This window comes from Corapipo altera, unplaced genomic scaffold (genome assembly GCF_003945725.1).
Source record: "Corapipo altera isolate COAL_440 unplaced genomic scaffold, ASM394572v1 142, whole genome shotgun sequence".
Lineage (NCBI taxonomy): Eukaryota > Metazoa > Chordata > Aves > Passeriformes > Pipridae > Corapipo > Corapipo altera.
The window spans coordinates 1,110,572-1,137,822 of NW_020884966.1; the positions used below are offsets into that span (position 1 = coordinate 1,110,572).

Here is a 27,251-nt window from a genome sequence, read left to right on the forward strand (position 1 = left end):
AAAAAAAAAAAAAAAAAAAAAAAAGCAGAATTGGCTATTTCTGCCTGAAAATAACAACAGTAAACCCTTGGCCTGTTTTATTAGAGCACATTTAGCAAATCCAAAGCAGATTTGGAAGCGGCAGCACGGGAGGGCACTGCTCCTCTCCTCCCCCCTTGTCCTCCCTTTCCCCTCTCCCCCCAGTCCTGCAGTGGCTGGGGCTGAGCATCCCGAGGGGAAAACGAGGGATCATGGACACGGTGCCGGTGGGCAGCAATCCCATGCCAGGAAAGGGGTCTGTCCTGGGATCAGAGGGCAAACTGCTGGTCTGGGAGGTGGAGAAAGGAGGAGGTGATGAGGAGACCCCCATCCCCCGAGGTGCTTGGAGGAGCCGTCGACTTCCCGCAGCTGAATTCCTGTTAAACCTCCCCATAATTTACTTGAGGGCCGTGAATTCCACCTTCTGTGGGTTTTAAGGGGGCTACTTGATTTCAGCAGGGCTTTGCTACCTCTAAGGGCCGGTTCTGGCTGTTTCATCCTAAAAAATGTCGGTGGGATCCAGGTCTGGCGATCCCGAGGACAGAGGCACCTCTGTCCTGGAGGTGAGACGGGAGCGGGGTGGGAACCGACCCCGTGCAGGGGTTGGGAGAGGAACAAGGCGGCTTTCAGAGGCCTCCAGCCACAGGGCCAAGTCACTCTTGCCTTGCTGGTGCTGAGCACCCTCAGCTCGTCCCCCTCCCCATCCCCATCCCTGCTTTTGGCTGCTCCCCCCACCACCAGCCCTGGCTCGGACCCAGTGGGTGAAGGGGTCAGGGATGGCACCAGTGGAAGTGCCACATCCAGTGCACCAGGCTGGGTTTGCAGCTCGGGAAGGATCCTCACTGGGATTTTGGGATGGGGATGGAGTAGTCCCAAGAGCCCCTTGTTTGCAAGGACACCACTGGCAGTGTCCGGCCTGGCTGGGCAGCGCTGCTTCCCCCAGGGAGCTCTTGCTTCCTCGAGGGGTTTGTGCCAAACTCCTGCCTCTGGGGAAAAAACTCCACCACCAGGAAAGCTGGAGTGGTTCTTTTGGCAGGAGGTTTGGGGCTCCTTGCTGGGATATCACCTCCCACTGCCCCATCTCTGCAGCATCGTGTGGGCACCGCGCGCCCATCCCGGGGAAACCGAGGCTGCAGCTCCTGTCCCGATGTGGCTGCAGGCAGGACAGGGTCCCTGTGTGGATGCTGGGATTTGGTGCTGGATCATCTTCCCACCTGTCCAGTGCCCAGTGTGGGACCTGCCGTGTGGGCTTTGCATCGAGGGAGGGGACAAAAGGGACCCGGGAAGAATTTACAACAGATAGAGCAGCACTTGCGGGAATTTCCCCCCTCCCTGTTTTCCTCTTTCTGATGGAAATAGATTGTTGCACGGCAAATGCAGCCCCAAGAAATTATAACTCGGTCTTCTTTGGATTATTTGGGAGCAGGAAAGGGGAACAGAAGTGGTGGCTTTGCTGCTCAAAGCCTGGCAGGGGGCAGGGGACAGCGGGGACCTCGCCAGCGCCTGCAGCAGCAGCGGGAAACGGCAGCGGGGCCAGGGATGGTTCTTGCGCAAGAGTGACAAGAGTGAAAAGCAAAAGAGATTTATTTTAACCTTCAGAGCAAAGCTGTCCCCTTCCCCCAAAGCCACCCTGCTGGTGTGGGGGCCCCAGGAGGTTTCCCATGGGAAGGTGCTCCTTGTGGGCACGTGCGGAGGCGTTTTCAGGCGTGAGGTCCCGGTGATGGTTAAAGCCACGTTGCAGGTTTTTCTCTCCCTGGCTTTATTCCTGGCTGGAGTTTGCACCTTTCCCTGCAGGGCAGAGGCACTCTGCTGCATTCCCTCTGCTGCATTCCCTCTTCCTTAAGTGTTTTCCAGGGAAACTTTTTGCCCCCAGATCAAAGCAAATGTCTGCTGAGGGGGTATAATTGCTGTCTGCTAAAGCATCTTTTCCAGCTGATAAATCCATCACGGGAGACTCTGATCCCGGTGCCTCGGTGGGTGCTCGGAGCAGGAAGGGAAGGGTTTTGCCCAGCTCTGCTGGAGGTCCCAGCATTGCCCAGGGGATCATTGTGCCCTGCTCAGCTCCACCAGTGTGGATGGATCTCTGGTGGGAGTGGAAGCAACGCCCTCCCACCCATCCACCCACCCACCCACTCCAGCCCATCCCGACCCAGCCTTTCTCCAAGGTTGTTTAAGCAATTTGTAGGATTTGGTTCCTCACGTGCAGCCGAGGAGCAGGATTTTAATTAATTTGAACCGTGCGGAGCCCTCGGAGCATCGACATTTTTGTCATTCCTGAGATTGCTCGGAGCCCAAAAGAGCCACACAGATGCTCTTGTTCTTAAAGGACCCATCTTTAGTTAATTAAGGATTAGAAAATGATTAGTGGATTGCCTTGCAAATTCCTGGGAGCACTGCTTAGCCCAGGAGTGAAGGGTTGGCTCTTTGCAGGGGGCACAGGGTATTTTCCAGTACCATCCCCATCCCACTGCTCAGCCCTGCACTGCTCCTTGTGATGTCACAACTGGGATGGAAATGGGACTTCCCATGTTTGCAGGATGGTGCTGAGATGGGAGGGGGGAGATTGAGCCTTTCCCTTTCCTCCCCCCAAATCCAGACTTGGGCTCTGCAGTACCAGCCCCGTTTACCCCAGTAATGCCTGGCCTGGGAGTGCTGGGCATGAAGCAAAGAACACCCAGGGGGGATTTTCATGGGAAATATCATTTCAATTAACAAACAAAGCTGTGGGACACCAAGGGCTGCCCCGTGTGGTGTGGATGTGCTTGAGTTTGGTGAAATTTGGGATCCTGCTCCGGAGCAATGGCACTGCTTGGGGAAGTAATACTCGGAATGGTGCTGGAGAAACAAGGGAAGAGAAATCTGTGGATCTTTTATCTGTTTTTTGCTGGGAGTTTCTTTAGTAGTTTTGAAAAATTCGGTAAGTCTTCAGCCAACTGTGCTGGAAGCACCATGTGTATGGGGACATGTCAGGGGTGTCCTGCACCTCACCTCACACCCCTGGAGGTGGCCACCACACCAGTTTGCTGGCCAGGGCGTCTGTGGTTCTGGTGGATGAGCAGAAGGAGGTGGTCAGAGGAGCCAGGGCCAGAGCAGTGCCCGGGCATGGCAGTGCCAGGGGTGGGTGTTTGGCCACTGTGTCCTGGGAGGGGGCCTTCACTCCTCCCACTGTGCCCTCTGTGGGTCTGTCACGCTCCTCCATCCTGCCTGGAGCCTGTTGGATGCTGCTGCCTTCCTCTGCATTCCTGGGAAGTCAGCACCTCTGGATGCGTGCAGCCACCACGGGGCTGGAGCCTGGGCCAAGTCTGGGGAGAAATGGGAGCAAATTTCCATCCTTCCCCTCTTTGCTGAGTATCAGAGGGTGGATGCTGAGCCTCCCATCTCCCTTGTCCCTGGGTGAGTCCCTTGAGCTGCCCAGGGTGAGCATCCCCCATGGAATGCATTTATCTGTGTGTGTCCCGGGCAGGGTGCAGGGAGAATGGGCTTCTCAGTGTCTGCAGAGAGGCTGAAGTGAAGGCTGTGGCCCTCATCCAAGCCCTTCCCGAGGCAGAGGGTGGTAGGTAGCTGGCGGTGGTGCAGCCAAGTAAGGAGCTTGTCTGGTCCAGCTCCCACCATATAAACAGCAGCTCCTCTCCTCGAGCCAAGAGGAGTTCCTCAGCTCCAAGTGCACATCCTGCTGCTCCATACCCCCAGCCAGGCCATCAGGAGCTTCACTTTCTTCCCCCTAACAAGAGATCTGCTCCTTATTCCTGGAGGTTTATTTTTAAAAAAAACCAAACAACAACTAATAACCACCCTCCTTTATTCTGGAGCTTGGCTTGGAGTACCCAGAGCTGCCTCTGGAGGAGTCTGGCCCCAGCTGAGCCCCGGGGATGTGCTGGGCTGGGTGAATCTGTGGGATGTCAGGCAGCATCTGGTGCAAACTTCTAATTTCAGAGTGTTGGAGGTGGGAGGTTGTGTCTGCCCCGGGCTCTGGAGCAGACGGGAGTGTGGTCGGTGCCCTTCCTGAGCCAGAGGCTGCCGGCGTGTCTGGGGCTGCTGGTACAGCTGTATTTCCTTCCCTTTTATTTTTTATTCAGTCTGAAGTTCCTCTTTCAGCAGTTCCATGGAGATACTGATACCAAAAGCATCTCAGGAGGGAGGTATGGCCATGACACCCTTCCCACAGACGGGGATGCTCTCATGTCCTGTGGTCGATGGCAGCAGGGGATGCTCCAGCTCTGCTGTTGGGAGCTCCCACGAGCACAGCTGGTGCTTTTGTCACTTCCCAGCTCTCAGGGGGATGCACAGGCTCCTTCCTGGGGCCAAAATTTGCTGCCCTTCATGGCAGTGGCCGTGCTTTTGCTCTTCTCCACAAGGGGATGGTGTCAGCTGGACTGACAGTTGGGGGTCACACCAGGGCTTTGCTGGGAACCTCTTTCCAGAACAGGGGTTTTCATCTAGAGGAATATTTAATCCGTTAATATGGAATTGAAGATGGAGCTGGGGCTTGGTCTCTCCCCATCCCAGCAGTTCTCTCCCCTCCTCAGGGCTGTGCAGGCTGGGCCTGACAGGGGCTCTCTCAGGCAAAACCCTCCTGTGTTCAGTGAGCAGCAATTATTGGTTCTTCACAGAATCCCAGAGTGGTTTGGTTTGGAAGGGACCTTAAAGCCCATCCAGTTCCACCCCCTGCCATGGGCAGGGACACCTTCCACCAGCCCAGGATGCTCCAAGCCCCATCCAACCTGGCCTTGGACACTTCCAGGGGTCCAGGGCAGCCACAGCTTCTCTGGGCAACCTGTGCCAGGGCCTCCCCACCCTCCCAGGGAACAATTTCTTCCCAATATTTTTTCTAAACCTGCCCTCTGTCAGGAGGAAGCCATTCCCCCTTGTCTTGTCACTCCAGGCCCTTGTCCCAAGTCCCTCCCCAGGTCTTTTGGAGACCCTTTAGGCACTGGAAGGGACTCTGAGGTTTTCCTGAAGCCTTTTCTGATCCAGGCTGAACAACCCCAGCTCTTTCAGCTTATCTGTGGGGGGTTTTTTGTCTTCTTTTTCTGTTGGGGTTTTTTTTTTTATTCCAGGGGGGTTTTGCTTCTCTGTTGCTGATCATCCCCCACACTTGGTCCATCCCCATCTTGTTTACTGTGTAATGAGCTCTCACGTCCCACAGCTTTTCTTCCATCAGTGCCATGTGGGTTTTGGAGCCCTTCCTTACCCTTGGGCAGCAATAATGGTCTGAAAAGCTGGTGTTTTGGAGCAGGTGACGTGGGGCTGAGGTGCCCTGTTTTCTGGTGGGTGAGAGCACGTGGCATGAGGAGGTTTTGGCTGAACAGGGCTTTGTTTCTGCACCATGTGAGTGAAGGGACCTGATGGGTACAACTTTTGCCTGGGCTCCCAAGTCTTTGTGAAGGTGTTTGTTCGCTCAGGGGGCTACAGGCCCTGAGGGAGCTCCTGGAGGAGGGAGCTCCTGGATCCTGGAGCCCTGATGGAGCTGGGGCACCACATGGGCTTTGAGACTTTGCTGCCTGTGCTGGGTGGTTTGGAGCAAACCACATCCATGGTGTGTCTGCAGCACAGGGACCTCCAAGGAGGGGATCAGCCCCGAGGAGGGGATCACACCCCTGGCTCTGTGTGTGCTCAGCCTCCTGCACAAGTGCCACGAGCTCCCCAAATAAAGGGGAGCCCTGAGTGGAATAAGGGCAGGGAGCACCTTCTCTGGGGTGGGTGCAGGAGGGGGCTGAGCCCCAGAGCTGCTCGAGGGGCTCTGCCATCACTTGGGAGCCCAGGGGCTGACAGGGGTGTGGGCACAGAGCCTCACAGCACTGCTGTGCTGGAGCCAGCATGAGCTGTGCTTGGGCTGCCATGAGCCAGAGCCCTGGAGCTGCTCCAGCCTGGGATAACCAGGACTGGGGGCCAGTCCTCTCTTAAATTTGCTCCCTGCATTTGTTGCTGGTGATGGGAGGGTGACAGATGCCCTGGAGCAGGGATGCCCTGGGTGTCCTGGTGTGGGTGGCCAGGCTGGGAGGTGCTGGGGGCAGGGTGGTGCTGAGGGTGCCCATCCCTGTTGTGCTGCAGGGCTTTCCATGTTTACCACCACCTCTGCCCCCTGGAGCCTCCCCGTCCCTGTGGCCTCTCTCATCTGGTGCTGCCCACATTCCCCAAAATTGCAGGTTGTGAAGCTTTCCTTATTTGCTGGGGACTGTTGTGGGGAGGGTTGAGCTGAGTTCTCTGGGTTCAGGCTTCCTGCTGGCTGAGAACTTGCTTTTTTTTTGATTAAGGAAAAAGAACCTGCAGCTAGCTGTGGGGTGTAAAAGCTGCCCTGAGGGCTGCCCCAAAGGGTGGCAGCTTCTTCATCCCTGCAGCCTTCAGCCAGCAGTGCCAAGGCCAGTTCCTCCTGCTGATTTCCCACATGGAGAGTGTTCCTGCAGGCAGAGCTGGTGTCCAACTCTTACCTCAGCCCCTCCCTGTCCCCACCATCACTCTGCCTTGTAGCACTGACTGGTTTCCATGGCCCCACCAGTCAGCCAGAAGCAGCATCCCAGTGGCTGCATGGCTGGGACAAGACCCTGTCCTTGCTGGAAGCACGTGGATTTTCCCTTTGTTTACATTGTTCCTCCCCAGAGGAGGAAAAGGAGGAGGAGGAGGAGCAGGATGTGATGGAGCAGAGCTGCTCTGAGCAGGCCCTGCTGGAAAGATGAAGGATGTAGGAGGGAGAGGCACAGGATGCACAGGGTGCCCACCCCAGCCCTGGGGGTGATTCCAGGCAGAGCATCCAGCAGGATTGCATTTCCCAGTGCTCTTTGTCCCATGCCGGAGGGCAGCTCCTATTTGGGAAGGATCTGGGGTTGCTGTGGGTGGGTTTCTGTAACTGGAGGGTGGTTGGGAAGCTCTGCCTGTGGGATTTCAGGTGTGCTGGTGGGTGCCAAAACCTGAGGAGCTGTACCATGGCTGTGGAGGGCAGGCCCTAGAAGGGATGGGGACATTCCCAGTCCCTTTGGGATACTCCTCTGGAGCTGCCTCCTGCAAGGGTTGGGTTTGCTCTGTGGAATACAACGTTGGACAAAGGGATTCATAAAGGGATTTAATTTATAGTAAAAGCATTTTATATTAATTGTACCACATTTTTTAGTTATACATAGAAGGGATATGTCTATTAAAAAAAAAACAACAAAAAAAGCCTGCCAAACTTGTTTCTATTATTTGTACAGCAAGAAATGGACAATTTATATCCACGTTGTATGGCATTATTATTTTTTTTCAGCCATATGTCCATCTATTTAAAAATTGCTGGCAATGATTGCTGGCTATGAAAAATTAGAGAGCATAATTACAGTTATAAACTCATCCCATCTCCCCCAACTCCACATCCTTCCCGGGAGGCAGGGAGGCTGAACACTCCTCTCAGTGCATCAGAGACCTGTCCAAGCACCACTGCCAATGTCGTGGACAACAGTGGGGGTCAGTCAGCCCCAAATTCCCTGTGACTAAGGAAAAGGGAAGTGTGTTTTGGGTGAAGCCCAGCTTTGCTGCCCAGTGCTGAGCTTGTGCTGGTCACCCCCCAGTTCCCCCCTGGCAGTGCACAGTGGGTTTGCAGGGGGAGAAGCTGGAAGTGCTGAGGGGGTGGATCTTTCCCATTCCTCCGTGGCCCAGGGGAGGTTGGGGACACACTGGGTGGCCTCTGCTGCCTTCTTTGAGCCGAGGGGGCCTCATGCTGTGCTGTGCTGAGCTGTGCTGTGCTGTGCTGAGCTGTGCTGTGCTGTGCTGTGCTGTGCTGAGCTGTGCTGAGCTGTGCTGAGCTGTGCTGTGCTGAGCTGTGCTGAGCTGTGCTGAGCTGTGCTGTGCTGAGCTGTGCTGTGCTGTGCTGAGCTGTGCTGAGCTGTGCTGAGCTGCCTGCAGCGAGCGGGGGCAGCCCGAAACCCTCACCCTGTAATTTCCTACCTCCAGCTCTTCTCTTTTTAGAGTAAAATGATATTTTGTGCCTTTCTGGCCCTGGGCCTGCCCCCTCCAGTCTGGACAGCTTCCTCTGAGCACTGTGAGCATGGCCCTTGCCCTTGCACGGTGCTGCCAGCCCTGACATGGCACTGGGCACCCCAACACCATTCCTGGGTTGGCTCCAGGGCTTTTCCAAGCTGATGTTAATTTTTCTTGCAAAGCCAGGCTCATAGATAACAGGGGAGGGTGTCCCATAGCTGACCCTGGCCATGCTGATGTTAGTAGAGCAGCTTTTTCTATTCTAAGGACCAAAGTGCTGCTGTTTAGCTCCTTGCAGAACTCTGTGGCATCAACCTGTGCCCCAGGGAGGCCTCATCCTGCCCCAGTGCTGGTACTTGGGTCCAGTGGTTCGTGGCAGTGATGCTGCATCACCCAAAACTGCTTAAAGACCACCCCCACCATGTCCCCAGTGCTGAGGGGAGCTGCACCCCCCTTGCTGTAGGTGGGAAGGGGAGAGAGCTGGGCTGGGAATGCCATGGATGGTGCTGGGCAGGGGATGAGCTCTCTCCTGCTGACCAAGTCAGGATCAGGCCAGTTCCAGCTGGGAAGGCACCAGCACCAGTTTAAGGGACCTGAGCTTCTGCCAGCCAGAACCAGCCCTGCCTGCATTTTTGCTGGTCTTCCCACTTATCCTGGTTTGAAAAATATTTTCAGTGAAATTAAATGTTTCCCTTGAATTAAATGAAGCCCCGCAAACGGGCTTCATTGTTTGTTTATTTGATATCATCACCAGTATCATCTGGGCTGGGGAAGGGGCCTTTGCCATCATTTCTGTCCTGGAGCTGGGTGGATGCTGGAGCTCCCAACTGCAATGGGGGTGTCTGTTTTCCTCCATTTACTTTTCCCTTTCAGACAAGGCAAGGAAGTTCTCTGAGCTGAGATGTTTGTCGCTCGAATGTGCAGGAGCCTCCTGTAACAACAGAGCTGGGGCAGGGTGAGGCTGGGGGGGGGAAGTAGGAAATGAAAACCTTTTCAGCCCAAAAAATTCCTACAATGGCAAGAAACCAAAGCAAACCAAAGCTAAATATAGCGGGGCCCATGAGCTCCCTTGGACTTCTGGTGAACGCTTGGGGTGGAAAAAAATGGGTCGTTTTAAAATAAAAAAAAAAAGAACAACAGAAGTGGTGGTGTTGATGTGGTGCTTTGGGCAGCTTCTTGCTGGGGCACTGGGGCAGGTCGAGGTGGTGAGGAGCCCTGGGGCAGCTTTTCAGCTTAGAAACATTCACTGGAAGAAATAAAGTGTTCCTTAAAAATGGCACGTCAGCTGGAGCAGCGAGTCCCAGTGTGATGTCCGGGATTTACTGGTTTATACAGGTTTTGGGATGGGGCCACGTGGTGGGGTGGGACCAAGGTGATGCTGGGATCAGGGAATTGCCCTGGGGATGCAGGGTTGGCCCGTGGCAGGGCCGTGGGATGTGTGTGGAGCTGGGGTTGAGCTCAGCCTGTCTCCCCTCCGTGGCTGCGTTTTATCTGCTGGCAGTGATTCCCCTCGCTCAGCTCCCACCTCCCAACGCCTGGGCTGGGATTCCAGAGGGTCCTGACACCAGGTCCTGTATGGGCTGGGGCTGTACAGGCATTTTCCATCACAGGAAGGGAGACCTTCTCCCAGCATTGCTATCTGCTCTGCAGCTTTCAGCAGGTCCCCAGACACCCCCGGCACTGACGGACGCGCTGCCCGTGTCCCTGCTCTGTTTTCCTCAGCCTGGAGCAGATGGCTGGTGCTGAAGCCTTGGCTCCTCCAGCACTGGCACAGGCTCGTTGCAATGCCTGGGAATGCTGTGGCCAAGTGGCCAAGTGCTGCCCATGGCAGCTCAGTTTTGAACCACTCCCATGACGTGGTGAGCGCGGGTGAGTTCTCTGCTCCGGCTCCAAGGCCCAAAAGCCACACGTGGTGATGCCACCCTGGGTGCAGACACCCACCCGTGTCACCCTGCTTGGAGTCCCTCACCCAGGGACAGGAGTCGGGGCAAACTCTGTGTCAGTGCTGCAGGAAGCAGGTCCCAGGGACGCACCCAAACCTTGCTGTGTGTGGAGCCAGGATGTCCTGGCGGGGCTGGAGGTGATGCGTGGCACGTGCTGAGTCCCCCAGCGATGCTTCATCCCTTCCCATTTGTTTCTTCCCCAGACTCCAAGGTCTTCCTCATCTACAACACGGGCTCCCAGGGCTGCCTGGAGACCAAGGACTCGCTGGTGCGACTGGCCAAGGGCTGCAATGGCAGCGCCCCGGCCCAGCAGTGGAAATGGGTCTCCCGAAACCGCCTCTTCAACGTGGGGGCCATGCAGTGCCTGGGGGTGTCGTGGCACGGGGGGAACAGCACGGTGGGGCTGCACCCCTTGGCCACCTACGAGTGCGACCGCGAGTCGGTGAACATGCGCTGGAGCTGCCGCGGGCTCGGCGAGCAGCTCTCGCAGCACCTCGGCGCCCGCCCCGCCAACACCTCCCTGGACAGGGGGGACCAGGCACGTGGCTCGCAGTGGAGGACGTATGGCACCGAGGAGGACCTGTGCTCCGTGCCCTACTCTGGTAATGCCCCCTTGGGCGCTGTGTTGTGCCGTAACCCAACCCCGAATGCGAGCGGAGGCCGCGGTGCTGCGGCGGGCGGGTCCAGCTCAGTGCCAGCTCACTGGGGCTGCAGAACCAGGCAGGGTTGGGCTGGTGGGAGCAGGGCAGCCTCCAGGCACCCCATGCCCCCCACACCACCCCTCACCCCAAACCTCCCTCCAGCCCTGTAGACACAGCCTCAAGCAAGGGCTCCTCTTCTCCCCCAGAGATTTACACCATCCAGGGCAACTCCCACGGGAAGCCCTGCACCATCCCCTTCAAGTACGACAACCAGTGGTTCCATGAGTGCACCAGCACGGGGAGGGAGGACGGGCACCTCTGGTGTGCCACCACCCAGGACTATGGCAAGGACGAGCGCTGGGGCTTCTGCCCCATAAAGAGTGAGTAGGGGGGAACATTCCATGGGGAAAAGCAGGAACCTCGTGCCCATCCCTCCTGGGGGTTTTTCTTCCTCTCTCTTTACGTCCTGCCTCGTCCCTCCTCCTGCCAGCAGCCTGCAGTGCTGGAGCAGCAGGTTGTGGGGTTCACGGGGTTATTGGGGTATTTTGGGGGTGTTGGGTGCTCACCCTGCTCGTCCCTGCAGGCAACGACTGCGAGACCTTTTGGGACAAGGACCATCTCACCAACAGCTGCTACCAGTTCAACTTCCAGTCGACGCTGTCGTGGCGGGAGGCCTGGAATAGCTGTGAGCAGCAAGGGGCCAACCTGCTGAGCATCACCGAGATCCACGAGCAGACCTACATCAACGGTGAGGTCGTGGCAGCCTGGCTGTGCCCTCCTCGCCTGGGCAGAGCTGGTGGCACCGTGGGCATTGCCACTGCCAGGTTGCTCTGCCTGCCCCGGGTGGTTGGTTTTGGGGGGGTGACAGGCTGGGGACTGAGCTGGGGTTGGGAGGGCTGATCCTGCCCCTCTCTGGCTGTGTTGGCTCAGGGCTCCTGACTGGGTACAGCTCCACGCTCTGGATTGGGCTCAACGACCTGGACATCAATGGAGGCTGGCAGTGGTCAGACAACTCGCCCCTCAAGTACCTCAACTGGGAGAGTGGTGAGATGGGGGGTCGTGGTGGTGACGGGGGGCTGGGGAACAACCTGTGACCACCAGAGATGGCCATGTGGTGGGGGAGGTGGCCTGGGCTGCTGCAGGGTGTCCCCTCACTGCCTGAGGACAGAGAGCCCCAGGGGGCATTGGAGCAAACTGGGACATCTGTGGAGCTGGAGAGGTGATACAGGGTGCTGAGGGGGAATTGGCCATATGCAAACCCTTGGTGGTCCCGTGGATAACCTGGGTTGACATTCCTTGTTTGGAGGGTTGCATCCCTGCTTAGTGCTGGAGTGTGGCTGAGGGGGGTCCCCAGCTGCAGACACCCCTCCCTAACCCTGAGGTGCTCAGGGAGCAGAAGGACCCAGAAACACCCTTGGGGGCAGTGATGCCCTCCCAGGAGGTTTGGGGACAGGCAGAAGCAGTTCAGGTCTGGTATCGTGACCCCCAACTGCCACTTGGGCACGTGGGGTCACATCATAGAATAACGAAATAAATGGGGTTTTACTGCTGCTGGAGCAGGGAGAGCTGCGTTGGTGGCTCCTCAGCAGCCTGTCCCCCCTCACCCTGCTCTCCAGACCAGCCTGACAACCCCAGCGAGGAGAACTGCGGGGTGATCCGCACCGAGTCCTCGGGGGGGTGGCAGAACCGTGACTGCGGCATCGCCCTCCCCTACGTGTGCAAGAAGAAGCCCAACGCCACGGCCGACCCCTTCCTGACGGGTGAGCAGGGGCAGGAGCAGCACCGAGAACGGGCACACCGGGTGTGCTCCCACCCCACCACGGCCAGGGGATGCTGCCCATGGAGGTGCCCGTGGTGTCCCCAGCCTGCTGGTGCCCCGGGTGTGCAGAGCAGGGGTTTTGCTCCTCAGGGTTCCCAAGGTTTGGGGAAAGTCATCTCCAAGAAGCGCTCAGTGCCATTCTGGTTTGGGTGGTGAGGGAGGGACAGAGAGCAGCGGGTCCCCAGGGGAGGGGGTGCTGTGTGCTCTGCTCTGCCCTCGCTCCTCTGCAGACAGGAGGGATTTGGTTTGTCCCTGGAGCTCTGAAGCCACAGTTCCCTCACCTTGCCACCGCCTGTTACATTTTGGCCGTGGCTTTCCCACCGCGGCTTTGGCTTGTGCTGAGCACCCCGTGGGACTGCGGCCCCTTCCCTGCCAAGGAGAGGGCTGGAGGGTTGGCAGGAGCCCTCAGGCTGCCTTGTGTCCTGCCAGACTCGTGGTCGGAGGTGAAGGTGGACTGTGAGCCCAGCTGGCAGCCCTTCCAGTCCAACTGCTACCGGCTGGTGGGAGAGAAGAAGAGCTGGCAGGAGGCAAAGAAGACCTGCCTGCGGAGTGGGGGGGACCTGGTCAGCATCCACACCCTCTCCGAGCTGGAATTCGTCACCAAGCAGATCAAGCAAGGTGAGGAGGAGCCCTCTGTGCCAGCAGCCCCCTTCCCACCCAGTTATAGGGTCCATGGGAACGTCTCTGGGTGTGCTGGAGGCTGCAGAGTTGACTTTGTGGCTGTGCAGGGAGTGGAGGCCCCAGGCTGGGAGGTGATGTATTCCTTGGAGGAGCCCGTAGTCCGGGTGCATCCCCCATCCAGCAAATATGAAAAGCTGTTCCCAGGAGCCTGCAGTGCTGAGGAAAAACTCCACAGCTGCAGCTGGGAATGGTGCTGGTCCCAGCTGGTTAGTGTAGGAAAAGATGGGGAAACAAAGTCCTGCTGGACTTGCTGGAGGAGACTAGCAATGAGCTGTAGGAGGGTGGAGCAAGGAGGGGAAATGCTGGAGCCTCCAAGCTGGGAGCAGATTGGGACGAGATGGAAGGGAATGGTTGAAAACCAGTAGCTCACTGGACCTGAGCCTGCAGGTCTGGACTTTTACATTCTGCTGCTGCCAGCTGCTCTCTGAAAGCTGCTGGCAAATGTCCCTGTACTTCCCACTCTGGGGGTCCATGTCCCTGTGTTTCTCACTCTGGGGGTCCGTGTCCTTGTGTTTCCCACTCTGTGGGTCCATGTCCTTGTGTTTCCCACTCTGGGGGTCCACCCTTGCAGGCAGGAGCTGCCCTGCTGTGCCCTTTCCTGCCCCGGGGTCAGAGCTGAGCCCTGCAGGGCTCGTGTCACTGGTGGGTTCTGCACGATGTCAGCCGGGAGGAGGGACTTTCACCCCCTGCCCTCCTGTCCTGGCAGATGTGGAGGAGCTCTGGATTGGCCTAAATGACCTCAAGCTGCAGATGAACTTCGAGTGGTCGGACGGGACGCCCGTGAGGTTCACGTACTGGCACCCCTTCGAGCCCAACAACTTCCGTGACAGCCTGGAGGACTGTGTCACCATCTGGGGACCAGTGAGAGCCTGGGGGGGCAGGGGGTCCCAGGGGGTGTAACGGGGGATTCAGGAGAATTCAGGGGGGTTTTGGGGTCCCAGAGGGGAAATAGGAGGGTCCTGAGGGGGAAAGGGAGCACTGCACTATCCTCATACCTGAGGAAGGCATTCCTCAGGGAGCACCTCCAGCTGGGTTGAACCTGGCTCATCCCAGCTGTTGGGATGGGAGGGATCCAGCACATCATCCTTAGGGATTTGGTGTAGGGAGGGAAAGTCTGTGGACCCGAGGTGGGGGTGGGTGGGCTGGGGAATTCCCCAGGCTGTCGGGATAGGCTGATTCCTGCTCCTCTCCCACCGTGCAGGAAGGGAGGTGGAACGACAGCCCCTGCAACCAGACCCTGCCGTCCATCTGCAAAAAGCCGGGTCGGGTGAGCCAGGAGAAGGAGGAGGATGACCATGGGTGCCGAAAGGTGAGGGGCCCCTGGGGCTGGAGGTGGCTGCATCTCTCCAGGGCTCTCCCTGAAACCATTTTGGGGAGCCCTGATGGGCAGCACCCGGAGCTGTGGGGTCTGTGCCCGGGAGCTGCTGGTGCAGCAGAGACCCTGGGGCTGCCGAGCCCTTCGCTGCCTCCGTGGCTCCGGGAGGTCACGGGAAGAAACTGGGACACGGAGCACATGTGTCTGTGAACATCATCCAAGAGCCTCCTCCTCGGGCTGCCTTGGCTGCCAGCAGGGATGTTCATTTTTTTCCCTTTGCCTCTCTCCCTGCCAAAACACGGCAGCAAAGCTGCCGCACGTGGGAGCCTGGCGGGACAGAGGCGGCTGCCGGCCCCGTGCCTGGGCCTGCTGGCAGGCTGCCCTCCCTGGGCGGGGCACAGGCCTTCTGGGGACACCAAACTGGCAGATTCTCACCCAGCCCATGCTCTGCCTCAGTTTCCCCAGCTGCCACGGGGGGCTGAGGCCGCCTCGTTCCCACGCTTTGCTGGGAAGTGGCTTTTGTGGCTCTGAGAAGTCTCCAGTTGCTGAGCCTGGCAGTGCTGCCACTCTTGAACCTCTCCCAATGTTTCAGAGCAAGCCCTCATGCTCAGACTACCAAGCAGCCACGCTGGGCCTGCTCCCAGAGGTGCTGCTGGGCTCCTCCTGGGTCCTCATCCCGTTGCCAAACCCCGGCAGCCACTCGGCTCTGCCAGAGCTCAGGGCAGCACAGCAAGCTGCCACACCAGGCCAGATATGGGGGCTGCCAGCTGTAGCCAGAGGAGCCCCAGTGTCAGCAGGTGCTGGGGGTGAGGCACTTGGTGGGCAAAATTCCATCACCACCCATTTGCATGTCCCCAGAACAGTCCTGAGCCCATAGGATGTCCTGACACATAAGATGTCCCCATGGAGATTTAACTCCTGCCTCCCCAGCCACAGTTTTACCCTGACCCCGGATGCCCAGCAGAGATGCACCCACTGAGAAATAAACTGGGAGTGGTAAATCAACCAGGGAAAGACCTTTTCCCATCCTTCTTCCCCTTTCTCATTGTCAATGATGCCTTTTGCCACCCAGATCATCATCCTGCTCAGGGGATTTGGCCCCAGTCCTCTCCAGCCACCATGCTGGTTTTTCATGATGGCTTTGCTGCTTTTTTTCTCTGCTTCTCCAAACCTCCTTTAATTTTGGAACAGCCTTAAAGGAAGCAGTGAGGGCTGGAGGTCTGGGCAGTAGGAATGGCAGAGCTGGAGAGGGATATGGGGACACACTGGCATTAGGAGCTGGAGGCAGCAGTTGGGGTTGAGGATCCCATCCTGGCCCTCTTTTGGATTACAGGGATTTCCTGTGGTGACCAGTGTGTGGGAGAGCATCCATGGGGTTTTTGGGGTGCTGAGGCACGGGGCTGGTTGAGGACCCCTCTGGGGACATCCAGATCCTTCTGGGGGCATCAGAAACCTGCACTGTCTCAGGATGGGCCCTTTCTTGGCTGCTCAGGGGCATCCATGTTGTTCCAGAGGGACCCAGCTGGTGGGTCTGTACGTGGCTTTGCCAACTTTGGGGAAAGACTGTAGGAGCAGGAACTTGTGGGGCAAAAATGGGATTTGGGGTTGTTTTCATCTCCTAAAGCTACTCCTGCTTCCCTCCTCGCCATGCTGATGACACTACGTATTGCACGTGTCCCCCACTGTCCTTCCAGTGCCCAGGGGACCCAGGAGTAGAATCCCAGTGATACTTCCCCTTCCAGGGTGTCCCTGAGCCTGAGGCCACTTGCTGCCCCAGCTGCTCCACCCTTGGGAAGGGTGTGTGTTCCCTCTCATGGATGAGCCCCCGTGTCCCTCCCCGCTTTGCTGAGGGGCCACTGCCAGCCCCGGGGCCGCCCCGCTCGCTGCTCTGGCAGAAAACAGGCACTATTGTGTCTCCAGCCCCGGAGAGGCTCCAACATCAACAAGGCAGGGGATTAAAGCCGGCTGTGGTGGACTCGCTCTGGACTCGGCCCCGCGGCGTGAAGAGGAGGATTGTGTTCCCCTCCCAGCGCCCCGACCGGGCTGGACCCTGGCAGGGAGAGCCTTTTCCCCGGCTTTGAAGCTGCCTGGGTGTTTGTTTTCCCTGCAGCCCCGTCCCCTGGGGCCGGGGGCTTGTTGGAGCTCAAAGCTGAGCGGGGTCAAGCTGGGGCGGCCGGGGGCAGGAGACCTCCCGGGAGAAGGCAGAGGTGGTGGCAGAGGACGTGGGACGTTGCTCCTGTGCCCTGGGATTGCTCCCATCCTTTGGGGAGGTCTGTTTGAGCGGTGCTGGACGTCCCCTGTCACCCATCCCCAGGGCTGGAAGTGGCACAGCCCCTCCTGCTTCTGGCTGGGCGAGGACCGTGTCCCCTACAGCGACGCCCGCAAGATGTGCTCTGACTACGGCTCCACGCTGGTCACCATCACCAACAGGTCAGTGCCATCACCAACAGGTCAGTGCCACACCGGCGCCGGGTTTGAGCCCCCTGAGGTGGGGAGTGACCCCACAAGGGCTGGGGCATCACAGGCTGTGTCAGCTCACAGCGTTACCCCCTCTGGCTGCCCCCCAGGTTCGAGCAGGCCTATGTGAGCAGCCTCATCTACGGCTGGGACGGGGAGTATTTCTGGACAGCCCTGCAGGACATCAACGAGACGGGCGCGTTCCGCTGGCTGAGCGGGGACGAGGTGATGTACACGCACTGGAACCGCGACCAGCCCGGTAAGGGGGGCAGGGGTGGCCCGGGGACACCCCCTCCAACAGGGCAGGTGCTGGCTCTGCCCCCCGGCACGGCCCGGCCCGGCCCTAAGGCTGTGTCCCCCCCGCTCCCGTGAGCGCTCCAGGTTACAACAAGGGCGGCTGCGTGGCCCTGGCCACCGGCAGCTCCATGGGGCTGTGGGAGGTGAAGAACTGCAGCACCTTCAAGGCCAAGTACATCTGCCGGCAGAACCTGGGCACCCCGGTGAACCCCGAGCTGCCTGGGCCCTACCCCACGCCCAGCCTCACCGCCACCTGCCCCCCGGGCTGGAGCTCCGACCCCAAACTCCGGCACTGCTACAAGGTGAGGGGTGTTCCCGTGGCTGTTTGGGGGGTGCCTGTGCCTCCCGTGGTGCAGGGTGTGAAGGAACATTTTCTGGTGCAAGAGGCAGCCCAGAGCACACAAGCCTGGCTGGGGCTGGGTGGTGGCAGCGTGCCCCAGGGCGTGGGGATGATGCTCTGCTCCTCTCCTGCTTCTGAGCCCCCCACGCCGTGGGTTCCTCCTCCCCCAGGTGTTCACCTTCGAAAAGCTGCACGAGAAGAAGACGTGGATCGCGGCGCAGGAGTTCTGCCGGGAGCTGGGGGCCCAGCTGCTCAGCCTGGGCAGCTACGAGGAGGAGCACTTTGTGGCCAACACCCTGAACAAGATTTTTGGGTGAGAGGATGGTGGCACCAGCACGTGTCCCGCTGCCAGAGGGTGCTTGGCACGAGCCTGCAGCCCTCACAGTGCTCTGGCACACATGGGTGGGGGGTTGAGGCATGAATGGGGCTCTCTGAGCACATACTGGTGTGCAGAAGGTGCATCAGTCAGTGTGGCTGATGTGGGAGATGTGTGCAGGAAAGAGGAGGTGTGGGAGAAATGCAGGAAGTTCAGTGTAATTAGAGGATGGAGCTTGGGTTTCAAACGCCTCCAGCCTTGAGCCTGTTATCCCAACTCCTGCCCTCCAGTGTGTGGGGATGGCAGGCTTTGAAAACAAACAGAAAAAGGCCAGATTATTAATATATATTTGTGTATAAATGTAATACATATTTGTGTATATATAAATAATATATAATCGTGTATAAACAAATATATAAAATAACAATTGTATACTATATATTTGTGTATAAATATACAATAATATATATATATGTGTAATTTAATAATAGATATTTGTGTATAAATGTAAACCCCTCTGGTTTGGAGGAGGGTTGTGTTCTCACCCATCCCCCTGGCTTCCCCCAGGGAGTCGGAGCCGGAGCTCCACGAGCAGCACTGGTTCTGGATCGGCCTGAACCGGCGGGACCCTGCGGGGGACCGGAGCTGGAGGTGGAGTGATGGGCTGGGGGTGAGTCTTGGGGCATTTGGGGTGCGGGGGGGGGCAAGTCCGGTGCTGGTGGATATGCCCAACACCGCCCATCTCTCTCGACCCCCAGTTCTTCTACCACAACTTTGACCGCAGCAACTACGACGACGACGACATCCGGCCGTGCGCGGTGCTGGACCTGGCCTCCCTGCAGTGGATGCCGATGCAGTGCGAAGCCCAGCTGGACTGGATCTGCAAACTGCCCAAAGGTACCAGCAAAGGGGACCCCAGCTGTGACTGACCTGGAGGAGGATGGGCTGTGGGGCCGAGGAGCAGGTGCAGGGGAATCCTCGGGAGGTGGGAGGATGACTCCCAGTTTCGGGTCAGAGAGAGGTGCTGTTCCTCATGGGGGGATTCGGGAGGGCATCCCAGCCTTGGAGCCCACAGGTGGTTTGCAGGGAAGCATCAGTGGGAGCATCCCAGCCCTGCATCCCGCTGACAGCCTCTCCCTGCCCTTTCTCCAGGTGCTGATGTGAAGGAGCCAGAGATCACAACCCAAGGTGTGTTGACCATGGCCGTGCATCCATCAGGCATAAACTGTCCTCCCTGGGCCTCTGCTGCCCCATCAGAAGCACCATCCCTGCAGAGCATCCAGGCAGTGTTATCCAGAGAGGGATGGATCCTGGGCATGGCAGTGGGAGGGTGGGGAGCCCAGGCACCCCCCTGCTGCACCACGTGGCTGTAGGGACTGTGGCAGGGACTGGGCAGAATCAGGCCTGCCCACTGCAGGAGAGGCTCAAAACACGCGAGGACCAAGGGGCAAGGTGGCCGTGGCAGGGGTGTCACAGCCTCAGCGTGACCCCAGTCCCTGCCTGCAGGCAGCAAAGAGTGGGTGAAGTACCAGGAGGCCGAGTACAAGTTCTTCGAGCACCACTCGACGTGGCTGCAGGCCCAGCGCATCTGCAGCTGGTTCCAGGCCGAGCTGGCGTCGGTGCACGGCGAGGCCGAGCTGCGCTTCCTGGGCCAGAACCTGAAGAAGGTACCAGGGGAACGGGGACCCTCCAGGCTGCTCTTCCCTGTCTTCTTTCACCCTTTGCTGGAGGGATGTTGTTTGGGGGCACTGGGCTCTGCTGGGGTCACAGTGGCCTTGTGTAGTGCCTGTGAATGGGTTTGGGGCTCAGTGAGGTGATGTTTTGTGTCCTGGTGCAAGCTGAGGGTGGGGGGGGGGGATGATCCCTGTGACAGCCTCTGTTGTCCCCAAATACACCCAGTCCCTGCAGGGCACTGACATGTCCTCTTTGGGTGTGCAGTTCTCCAGGGGCCAGGAGCAGCACTGGTGGATTGGGCTGAACACCTACGAGAACGACGGGAGGTTCAAGTAAGCCACAGACAGAGCCACCGTGTCCCTGCATGTCCCCACACCACCATCCCCAGCACATTCCCACACCACCGTGTCCCTGCTCGTCCCCACACCACCATCCTCAGCTGTGAGCACTGTGGCTCAGCACTTGCCATCCCGGGGTGCTGGGATGGAGATCCTCACCCAGGAGGGCAGCGGTGGGACACGCTCCCAGTTAGGGCGTGCAACCGGTCCCATTTGCCAAGTCACCACTCAGCTCTTTGTTCTGTGCTCCCACCGGTGCTTTTCTAGGTGGTCTGACGGGTCCCTCCTCAACTTCATCTCCTGGGCACCAGGCAAGCCCCGGCCTATCGGCAAGGACAGGAAGTGTGTGTACATGACGGCCAGCAGAGGTGAGGGCAGGGCCAGCCCAGGTGAGGGCAGGGCCATGAGGGGCTCGGTGAGGATTGGGGTCATACCCGGCCTGTCCCTCCCCACAGAGGACTGGGGGGACCAGAAGTGCATGACGGCTCTACCCTACATCTGCAAGCGGAGCAACGCCACGGCCGTGAGGCCCTCGCTCCCTCCGGCACCCGCTCCCACGGCCGGGGGCTGTCCCCGAGGATGGGTGCAATTCCTCAGCAAGGTACGGCCAGAGGGAGAGGGGATGGAAGGATGGAGAGGGGAGGGCAAGAGGGAGAGGGTGGAGAAGGGGTTGGCAGGAGAAAGAGGGGAGGGCTGGAAGGAAGGGCTGGCAGGATGGGAGAGGGAATGGTCGGATAGAGAGCGGAAAGCAGGATGGGGAGGGGATGGCAGGATGAAGAACTGGAGGGAGAGAGGATGGCAGGAAGGACAGGAGTCAGCAGGATGGGGAGGGGATGGCAGGAAGGAGAGGTGATGGTCACCTCCTGGTCTTCCACCAGCCCTGTGGAGGCAGAGTGGGTGGCTGTGGAATGGCAGGATGAAGAGGGATTCCTGCACGTGTTTTTTAGGGAATGCTGGGGATGCATTAACAGGGATGCTGGGAGAGGTGTGCTGTGGGGTGGAGGTGCAGGAGGGGGTGGTGAGGTGAGTGCACAGGGATGCCAGGAGAGAGGTGGGAGTGCAGGAATGGTTGGGGGCTGGTAGATGTGAGGGTGCAAAGGGGAGAAGGGCCACCGGGGCAGAGTGGGGCTGCAGAGGGTGGTAGAATGGGGAGGGTGCAGAGCTCAGGGTGGGGGGCAGCTGCCCCCTGTGGACCATCCTGTGCTGCTGCCTGTGCAGTGTTTCAGCTTCAATGGCCACAACAAAGGTGAGATAGTGAAGTGGCCGGAGGCGAAGCAGGCGTGCGAGAGCCAGGGCGCCGTCCTGGCCACCATCTCCAGCCCCCTGGAGCAGGGTAGGTCCCCGCTACCCCCACTAACCCCACCAGCCCTGCTGGTTGGGGACCTGCCAGGGGTGGTTCTCAGCCCTTCCCCTGTCCCTCGCAGCCTTCATCACATCCATGTTGCCCAACATCTCCTTTGACCTCTGGATCGGCCTCCACGACGCGCAGAGGGAGTTCCAGTGGGTGGAGGGGGAGCCCCTGCGGCACGTGAGCTGGGCCCCCGGGGAGCCCTCGGGCTGCAGCACCTCCAGCCCCCGCGACAAGCCGGTGAGAGAGACCCCCACAGCACCCTCAGCCCCTGGGAAGGTCTCAGTCCCCTGTGCCACCATGGGAGGGGAAGGTTTTAGCAGGGGTGGCTCTCCAAGGGCACAGCAGGGTCTGGCCCAGCAGGGTGGGGACCTGCCCACCAGGGGACACCCCTGGCATGGGGGTGCCCGCAGGGTGGGATGATGGTGCTAAGGGCAGTGCTGACCCCATGGCTTGGCTCTGCAGACCAACTGCGTGGTGGTGTGGCACGGCTCACCCCCTCTCTTCACGGGACGCTGGGACGACAGGAGCTGCCTGGAGGAGAAGCACGGCTACATCTGCCAGCGGAGCATAGGTATGGGGGACATGAGGGGACAGCCCCAGCTCTGCTGTTGGGGATCTGCCACTGCCACCCTGGTACCCCATGAGTGGTGGGGCCGGGGAGCTCAGAGCCATGAATTCAGCTTGGGAGGAGCTCCTAGTGCTGGAGGAGCTCAAGGAGACAGGCTTGACTTGGAGGGTGGTCCCCCATCACAGCCATTTGTGGGACAGCCCCAAACCTGTACATGCCAGCCTGGCTTAGCATGTTCCATAGGGATGTGAATCCTAGTGGACAGGCTCCAAGGTGGGGATGGTGCCAGGGTGTCACTGCCCGTCATCCCTGGGGATGTCCCTCTGCCCTCCCTGGTTGCACCAGTGCAGCACCTACAGGGACAGCCAGGCCTGGGTAGGGACGGACAAGGGGGTGACCCCTCCTGGGATGCAGGAGTGCCCTCCGTGCCCTCTGACCATGTCTCTTTGCTCCCCCAGACCCGGCCCTGAGCCCCGCGCGGACGCCGTACCCGCCCTCGCCCACCGGCGCCCTCTTTTACCACAACAGCACTTACCGCATCCTACAGAAACCCCTCAGGTGGCACGAGGCCCTGCTGCTCTGCGAGACCCTCAACGCCACCCTGGCCACCATCCCCGACCCCTACAGCCAGGCCTTCCTCACCCAGGCCGTCAGCAGCCTGCGGGCCCCACTCTGGATCGGCTTGGCCGACGAGGTGAGGGAAGGGGGCAGGCGCCTGGGGCAGGGTTGCCCTAAGGGGGTCATGGCAGCCCCCTCAGCATCTCCTCCCCTTGGTTCTCCTCCAGGGAGGCCGGAGCTACTCGTGGCTGACGGAGGAGAACGTGGTGTACACCAACTGGCAGGACGGGGAGCCCCAGCAGATCACGGGCTGCTCCTACATGGATGCGGACGGGAGCTGGCGCACGGCCGGCTGTGACACCAAGCTCCAGGGGGGCATCTGCCAGCTCCGAGCAGGTGCTGGCCAAGGGGGGCACTGGGTGGTCAGGTGGGGTGCCACCAATGGTTGGAGATGGCATCCCACCCGGATAGGGCTCTCTGCATGTCCTTGTGGGTCTGAGTGCCCCGACGTGCTGTGGGACCTCGGCGCCCTGTGCCCCTTCCCCCCCTCAGTGTGCCGTGTGCTCCCCAGGTGCCCCCCGCACGCACAAGTGGAGCTACAGTGGCAGCTGTCCCAAATCGCTGGAGGACTCGTCCTGGATCCCCTTCCGGGACCACTGCTACACCTTCCACATGGAGATCACCCTGGGGCAGAAGGACGCCATGAGGAGGTGCCAGAAAGGTATGAGGGGGCTGAGGTGGTAGAGGGTGAGATGCCCAGGATGTCTGTGGGTGCAGCAGAGCTCCCCTGTCCCTGTGCCCATGCTTGGCTTTGGTCAATCATCGTCTCCTTGCTATTCCATGTGAGGGTTGCCCAACCATCAAATGGCTCATGGGTGGTTCCTCAGCTTTGTGCTCCCAGGCACTGCTGCTCCGCAGCTTCATCCTTTGAGTTCTGGGCTCTTCCATGTCACTGTTCCCTCCACAGTTGGTGGCACAGTGTTGTCCATCCAGGATGAGATGGAGAATGTCTTCGTGTGGGAGCATCTCCAGTCATACGAGGGCCCGTCCAAGGGGGCCTGGCTGGGCATGACCTTCAACCCCAAAGGTAAAAAGGAAGGAGTGAGGTTTGAGATATTCCCCCAGCCATCCTCATGAATTCCCACCAGGTCTGCAGTGAGCAGAGGAAGCCCTTGCTGGTGGCACTAGCGAGGGGAGCTCATGCCATGGTGTGACAGGAGCACCAGTTCTTCAGGCCATGCTGGACATGCCATGTATGTCCTCCTCTGGCTTGGTGGGATAGGAAACCCAGAGCCTTCTGCAAGACACTGGAGCCTGCAGATGCAGGAATGAGCCCTGTGGCCCCTGGTCCTCCCTGTCACCCCATCACACCTCCCCATCACAGAATCCCACAATCACGGGATGGTTTGGGTTGGAAGGGACCTTAAACATCATCCAGTTCCAACCCCCTGCCGTGGGCAGAAACACCTTCCACTAGCCCAGGTTGCTCCAAATCCCATTGCCCCATCACACCTGCCTGTGCTTCCTGAAGTGGGACAAAGATGGGGTGTCCCTTTCAGCCTCCCCAGGCTTAATTGTCCCATTTCCCAGGTGGCACCTTGGTCTGGCATGACAACACTGCTGTGAACTACTCCAACTGGGGCCAGCACGACACGGGGCCCAGCATGCTCAGCCAGAACAGCTGCTACTGGATCCAGAGCAGCAACGGCGTGTGGCGCCTGGGCTCCTGCACCAACGTCACCATGGGGGTCATCTGCAAGATCCCCCGAGGTAGGACCCCTTTGCTGTCCGTGGTGGGGTGAGCTGAGGGTCTGAGCAGAGTGCTGGGGACCAGAGCTCTGCCCTGCTGGCAGCACCAGCCATGTGTTTTGGGTAATTCCAGTACAGGGGCCGGTGTCAGGGTTTTAGGTCCCCACTGGGCTCGGTGGTGGGCTGTGCATGTCTCAGTAGCTGGGTTGGCCTCTTGGGGCAGGATGAGGCTGGTGGGGTGTTGGTGGAGCAGAGCAGAGGACCCCCCCAGCTGTGCAGCACCCAGTGTCCGTGGTGTGGTGCTGGGAGCAGTGGGGGGGGTGGAGCTGGTGGTGCTGGCACTGGGGAGAGGGGAGGGTGGCGTGGCCGTGCACTGACCTGTCTGTGTTGCTGTTGCAGTGGAGGAGAGCAGCTTTTCCAGGGCAGGTGAGTGGCACTGTCAGCCTGGGCACAGTCCTGGGACTGGGAAGCGGTGCTGGAGAGCTGTGCTGCAGCCTGGATTGTGCAAATAACCAAAGAATGGGGTTGTGGGTGGGAAATCCCATTCCCAAGTGGCTTTGGCCCTGGACTAGGGCTCCCCAGTGGCAGGAGCCATCCCTCCATGGAGGTGTGTGTCTGGCCAGCCCCTTGCCAGGCTCTCCTGCCCTTGCCCTCAGTGCCTGGCCAAGCTGGGGGATGGACACCACATCTGCTGGTGGGACCCCAAGCTTCCATCCCAAGCAGCTGCCAGATGTTCCTGCATATGACCCAGAGTGTCTGTCCAGCCCCAGGAGCTCTGCCAGGGGCAGGATGTCCCCAGAACAACAAAGCAGGTTCCTGTGCTGACCCATCCTTGGGGGAACAGCACTGAACAGGCTCCTCAGGGCAGTGGTCACAGCCCAAGGCTCCAGATCTCAAGGAGCGTTTGGACAACGGGGACGTGGTGCAGGGCCAGGAACTGGACTGGATGATCCTTGTGGGTCCCTTCCAGCTCAGGATATCCCACAATTCAATGATCCTGCCCAAAACTATGGTCTGACTGGAGCCCCACCAGCCCCGTCCCCTCTCCCTGAGGCTGTGGGAGCCCCCCAGCTGCCTCTCACCGTCCTCTCCTCCCGCAGCCCTGCCGGAGAACACGACGGCCATCGCGGTGGTGGTGGTGTCGGCGCTGGCGCTCTGTGCCGTGCTGGGGGTCGTGGTGTTCCTGTACCGGCGCCGGCGCAGCGCCGAGCGCGGCGCCTTCGAGAGCGCTCGCTACAGCCGCACCACCTCCAACCCCGGCGAGGCCGCCGAGAAGAACATCCTGGTGTCGGACATGGAGATGAACGAGCAGCAGGACTAACGGCAGGGGGGACGCTGGGGACGGGGCCTGGGGAGGGGGGAGGACGGGCGGCGCGGCACACGCAGCCCCCCCGGCGCGGGGCAGGGGCGGCGGGGCAGGGAGAGGGGCCGGGCTCGGGGTCGGTGGGCACGAGGAGGGAGCTGGGGTCCCTCCTGCCCCGCAGGTCATCTCCGGGCTTGTCCCCAGCTGCCGCGGAGGCACTTTCAGGGCTAAAAGGTTTCAAGGAAGGTTGCCCCCCTCCAAGGTCAAGAGCTTTCCAGGCTCTGAGACACCTTCCACTTGGGATAAGGCAAGGGCAGATGTTCAGGGCTCTTCCCCCCAGGAACCGAGCTGATGTCCCAGAAGACATCCATCCTCCCTGGCAAGAGGTCTCCGAAGCCGATCTACCTCCCCTCCACGTGCAGTAGCGAGGGTCCTGCCACCCCCGTCCCCACCACTGTGCCGCTCCTCTCCCCCTCCTCGGCCTCGTCCCCCCCTCCAGCAGAAAGCAGCGGAGATGCCTCCGCAGAGATCCAAGCGTGGACCCCCCCGGGATCAGCGATGGGATCCCCTCTGCTCCCTGGGATGGGATCTCCTCTCCTCTGGCCGGCAGCCAGAGCTTGTCCCGTTTTCTTTGGTGTGTTCCCTCTCTCCCCAAATAAGTGCAGGGGGCAGCACCGGAGCAAACTGCTGGCCAGGGCCCTCCAGCGGGAGCAGCCTCAGCATCCCCAGCAGCCCAGGCCCCGCGGGAGGAGCTGGGTGCTGTGGAACAGGGCGCTGCCGGAGAGCCGGGGCCACCCTCTGTCCCTCACCGGGCAGGGACAGTGCGGGGCTGGGACCACCTGCCACTGGTGCCTTGCTGGGGCCAGAAGGCCGAGGGTCAGGGCTGTAGGGTGGGGAGGATTTGGAAGCCTTGGTGGCTGTTTTGAAGCTCGGTGGTCTGTTGGTTTTTTAAGGGAACGATGGTAGCTTCTGTTGCTAAACTGTACTGAGTGCGTGCTGAATATATACGTTCTTTCACACAGCTGGCTGGGGTGTGTGTGGTTGCCTGTTTCCCATGTAGGGTGTAGCAGAGGAGAAGGAGGAGGAGGAGGAGGAAGGCAGTGTGTAGCTAAGCCCCTGCCTGGCTTTTGAGCTGTGCAGGAAGGAGCAGGAGTGCCCTGGGCTGAGCCATCCTCCTCCATCAGCTGCCAGCAGCAGCATCCCCAGGACAGGATGCCTGGAGACAGCAAGAGTTGTTTGGGCCCCAAGGGGGGTTCCCTGCTGGGAATGGGACCCAAAGAGCCCCTTGGAACTCTGAAGTGGGGTGGCACAGCCCTACAGGAGATGTTGCCTTTAACCCTCTGCCTCCGAGGCTCGAGTTGGGGTTGGTTTTGCTGCAGCAACAGGAACAAGCAAATTTTTGTAACATTCTCTTTTGACACCTGTGCGGATTTTAAAATCTGTTGATTTCACTTAAGCTGGACATTAAGTGTTTAAGAAACTGTTGGGGGTGGGATGGGGGAACAAGGGACCATTGGGGTTTTGTTTACTTTTTGGCAATGTCCAAAAGCTGCCAGGACATTTCAGGGTGAGGAATAATCTGGAGCTCATGGAGCTGCCTCGGCTCTGTTTCTCTCTCAGCTTTCTTTGCATTTATTTCCTGAGGTCCTCTCTGTTTTGGAGCTGTTGGTTCTGTCCACGGGCCTGTGGCTTCTTGATGTGAGTGCTAGATCCTGAAAAGCTGAGCATGAATCCCTCCTCATCCTCAGCGTAGCCAGCATTCGTGCTGCTGGGATGCTTGGAGTAGCAGGAGGGATGCTGAGCTTGAAGCTGTGCTGTTGCTGGGGATGGAGGTCCAGGATGAACTCCTCCTGGATGGGCAGAGGTGCTAAGAAGTCCTAAAGAATAAAGGTTGAGGTCAGGATTGGTGGGCAGGAGAGAGCGAGGAGCGGTGCTG

At 59.4% G+C, this 27,251-nt stretch overlaps 1 protein-coding gene across 1 annotated transcript in view; it reads left to right on the forward strand.

Moving 5' to 3' along the window:
- Positions 1-25,408, forward strand: part of MRC2 (mannose receptor C type 2) — a 26,493-nt gene extending 1,085 nt beyond the window's left edge. Inside the window, exons 2-30 of the mRNA XM_027664872.1 lie at positions 10,112-10,510; positions 10,756-10,929; positions 11,133-11,297; positions 11,480-11,593; positions 12,166-12,309; positions 12,798-12,986; positions 13,756-13,910; positions 14,251-14,358; positions 16,679-16,794; positions 16,932-17,080; positions 17,203-17,420; positions 17,629-17,771; positions 18,342-18,444; positions 18,533-18,671; positions 18,927-18,962; positions 19,281-19,441; positions 19,713-19,780; positions 20,054-20,154; positions 20,242-20,387; positions 21,005-21,119; positions 21,211-21,374; positions 21,600-21,708; positions 22,164-22,399; positions 22,491-22,659; positions 22,835-22,984; positions 23,231-23,350; positions 23,854-24,033; positions 24,412-24,438; positions 25,113-25,408. Coding sequence (XP_027520673.1) covers positions 10,112-10,510; positions 10,756-10,929; positions 11,133-11,297; positions 11,480-11,593; positions 12,166-12,309; positions 12,798-12,986; positions 13,756-13,910; positions 14,251-14,358; positions 16,679-16,794; positions 16,932-17,080; positions 17,203-17,420; positions 17,629-17,771; positions 18,342-18,444; positions 18,533-18,671; positions 18,927-18,962; positions 19,281-19,441; positions 19,713-19,780; positions 20,054-20,154; positions 20,242-20,387; positions 21,005-21,119; positions 21,211-21,374; positions 21,600-21,708; positions 22,164-22,399; positions 22,491-22,659; positions 22,835-22,984; positions 23,231-23,350; positions 23,854-24,033; positions 24,412-24,438; positions 25,113-25,333 — 4,319 coding nt within the window. The 3' untranslated portion in view covers positions 25,334-25,408. The remainder of the gene's footprint in view (positions 1-10,111; positions 10,511-10,755; positions 10,930-11,132; positions 11,298-11,479; positions 11,594-12,165; positions 12,310-12,797; positions 12,987-13,755; positions 13,911-14,250; positions 14,359-16,678; positions 16,795-16,931; positions 17,081-17,202; positions 17,421-17,628; positions 17,772-18,341; positions 18,445-18,532; positions 18,672-18,926; positions 18,963-19,280; positions 19,442-19,712; positions 19,781-20,053; positions 20,155-20,241; positions 20,388-21,004; positions 21,120-21,210; positions 21,375-21,599; positions 21,709-22,163; positions 22,400-22,490; positions 22,660-22,834; positions 22,985-23,230; positions 23,351-23,853; positions 24,034-24,411; positions 24,439-25,112) is intronic.
- The last annotated feature ends 1,843 nt before the right edge of the window (positions 25,409-27,251 follow it).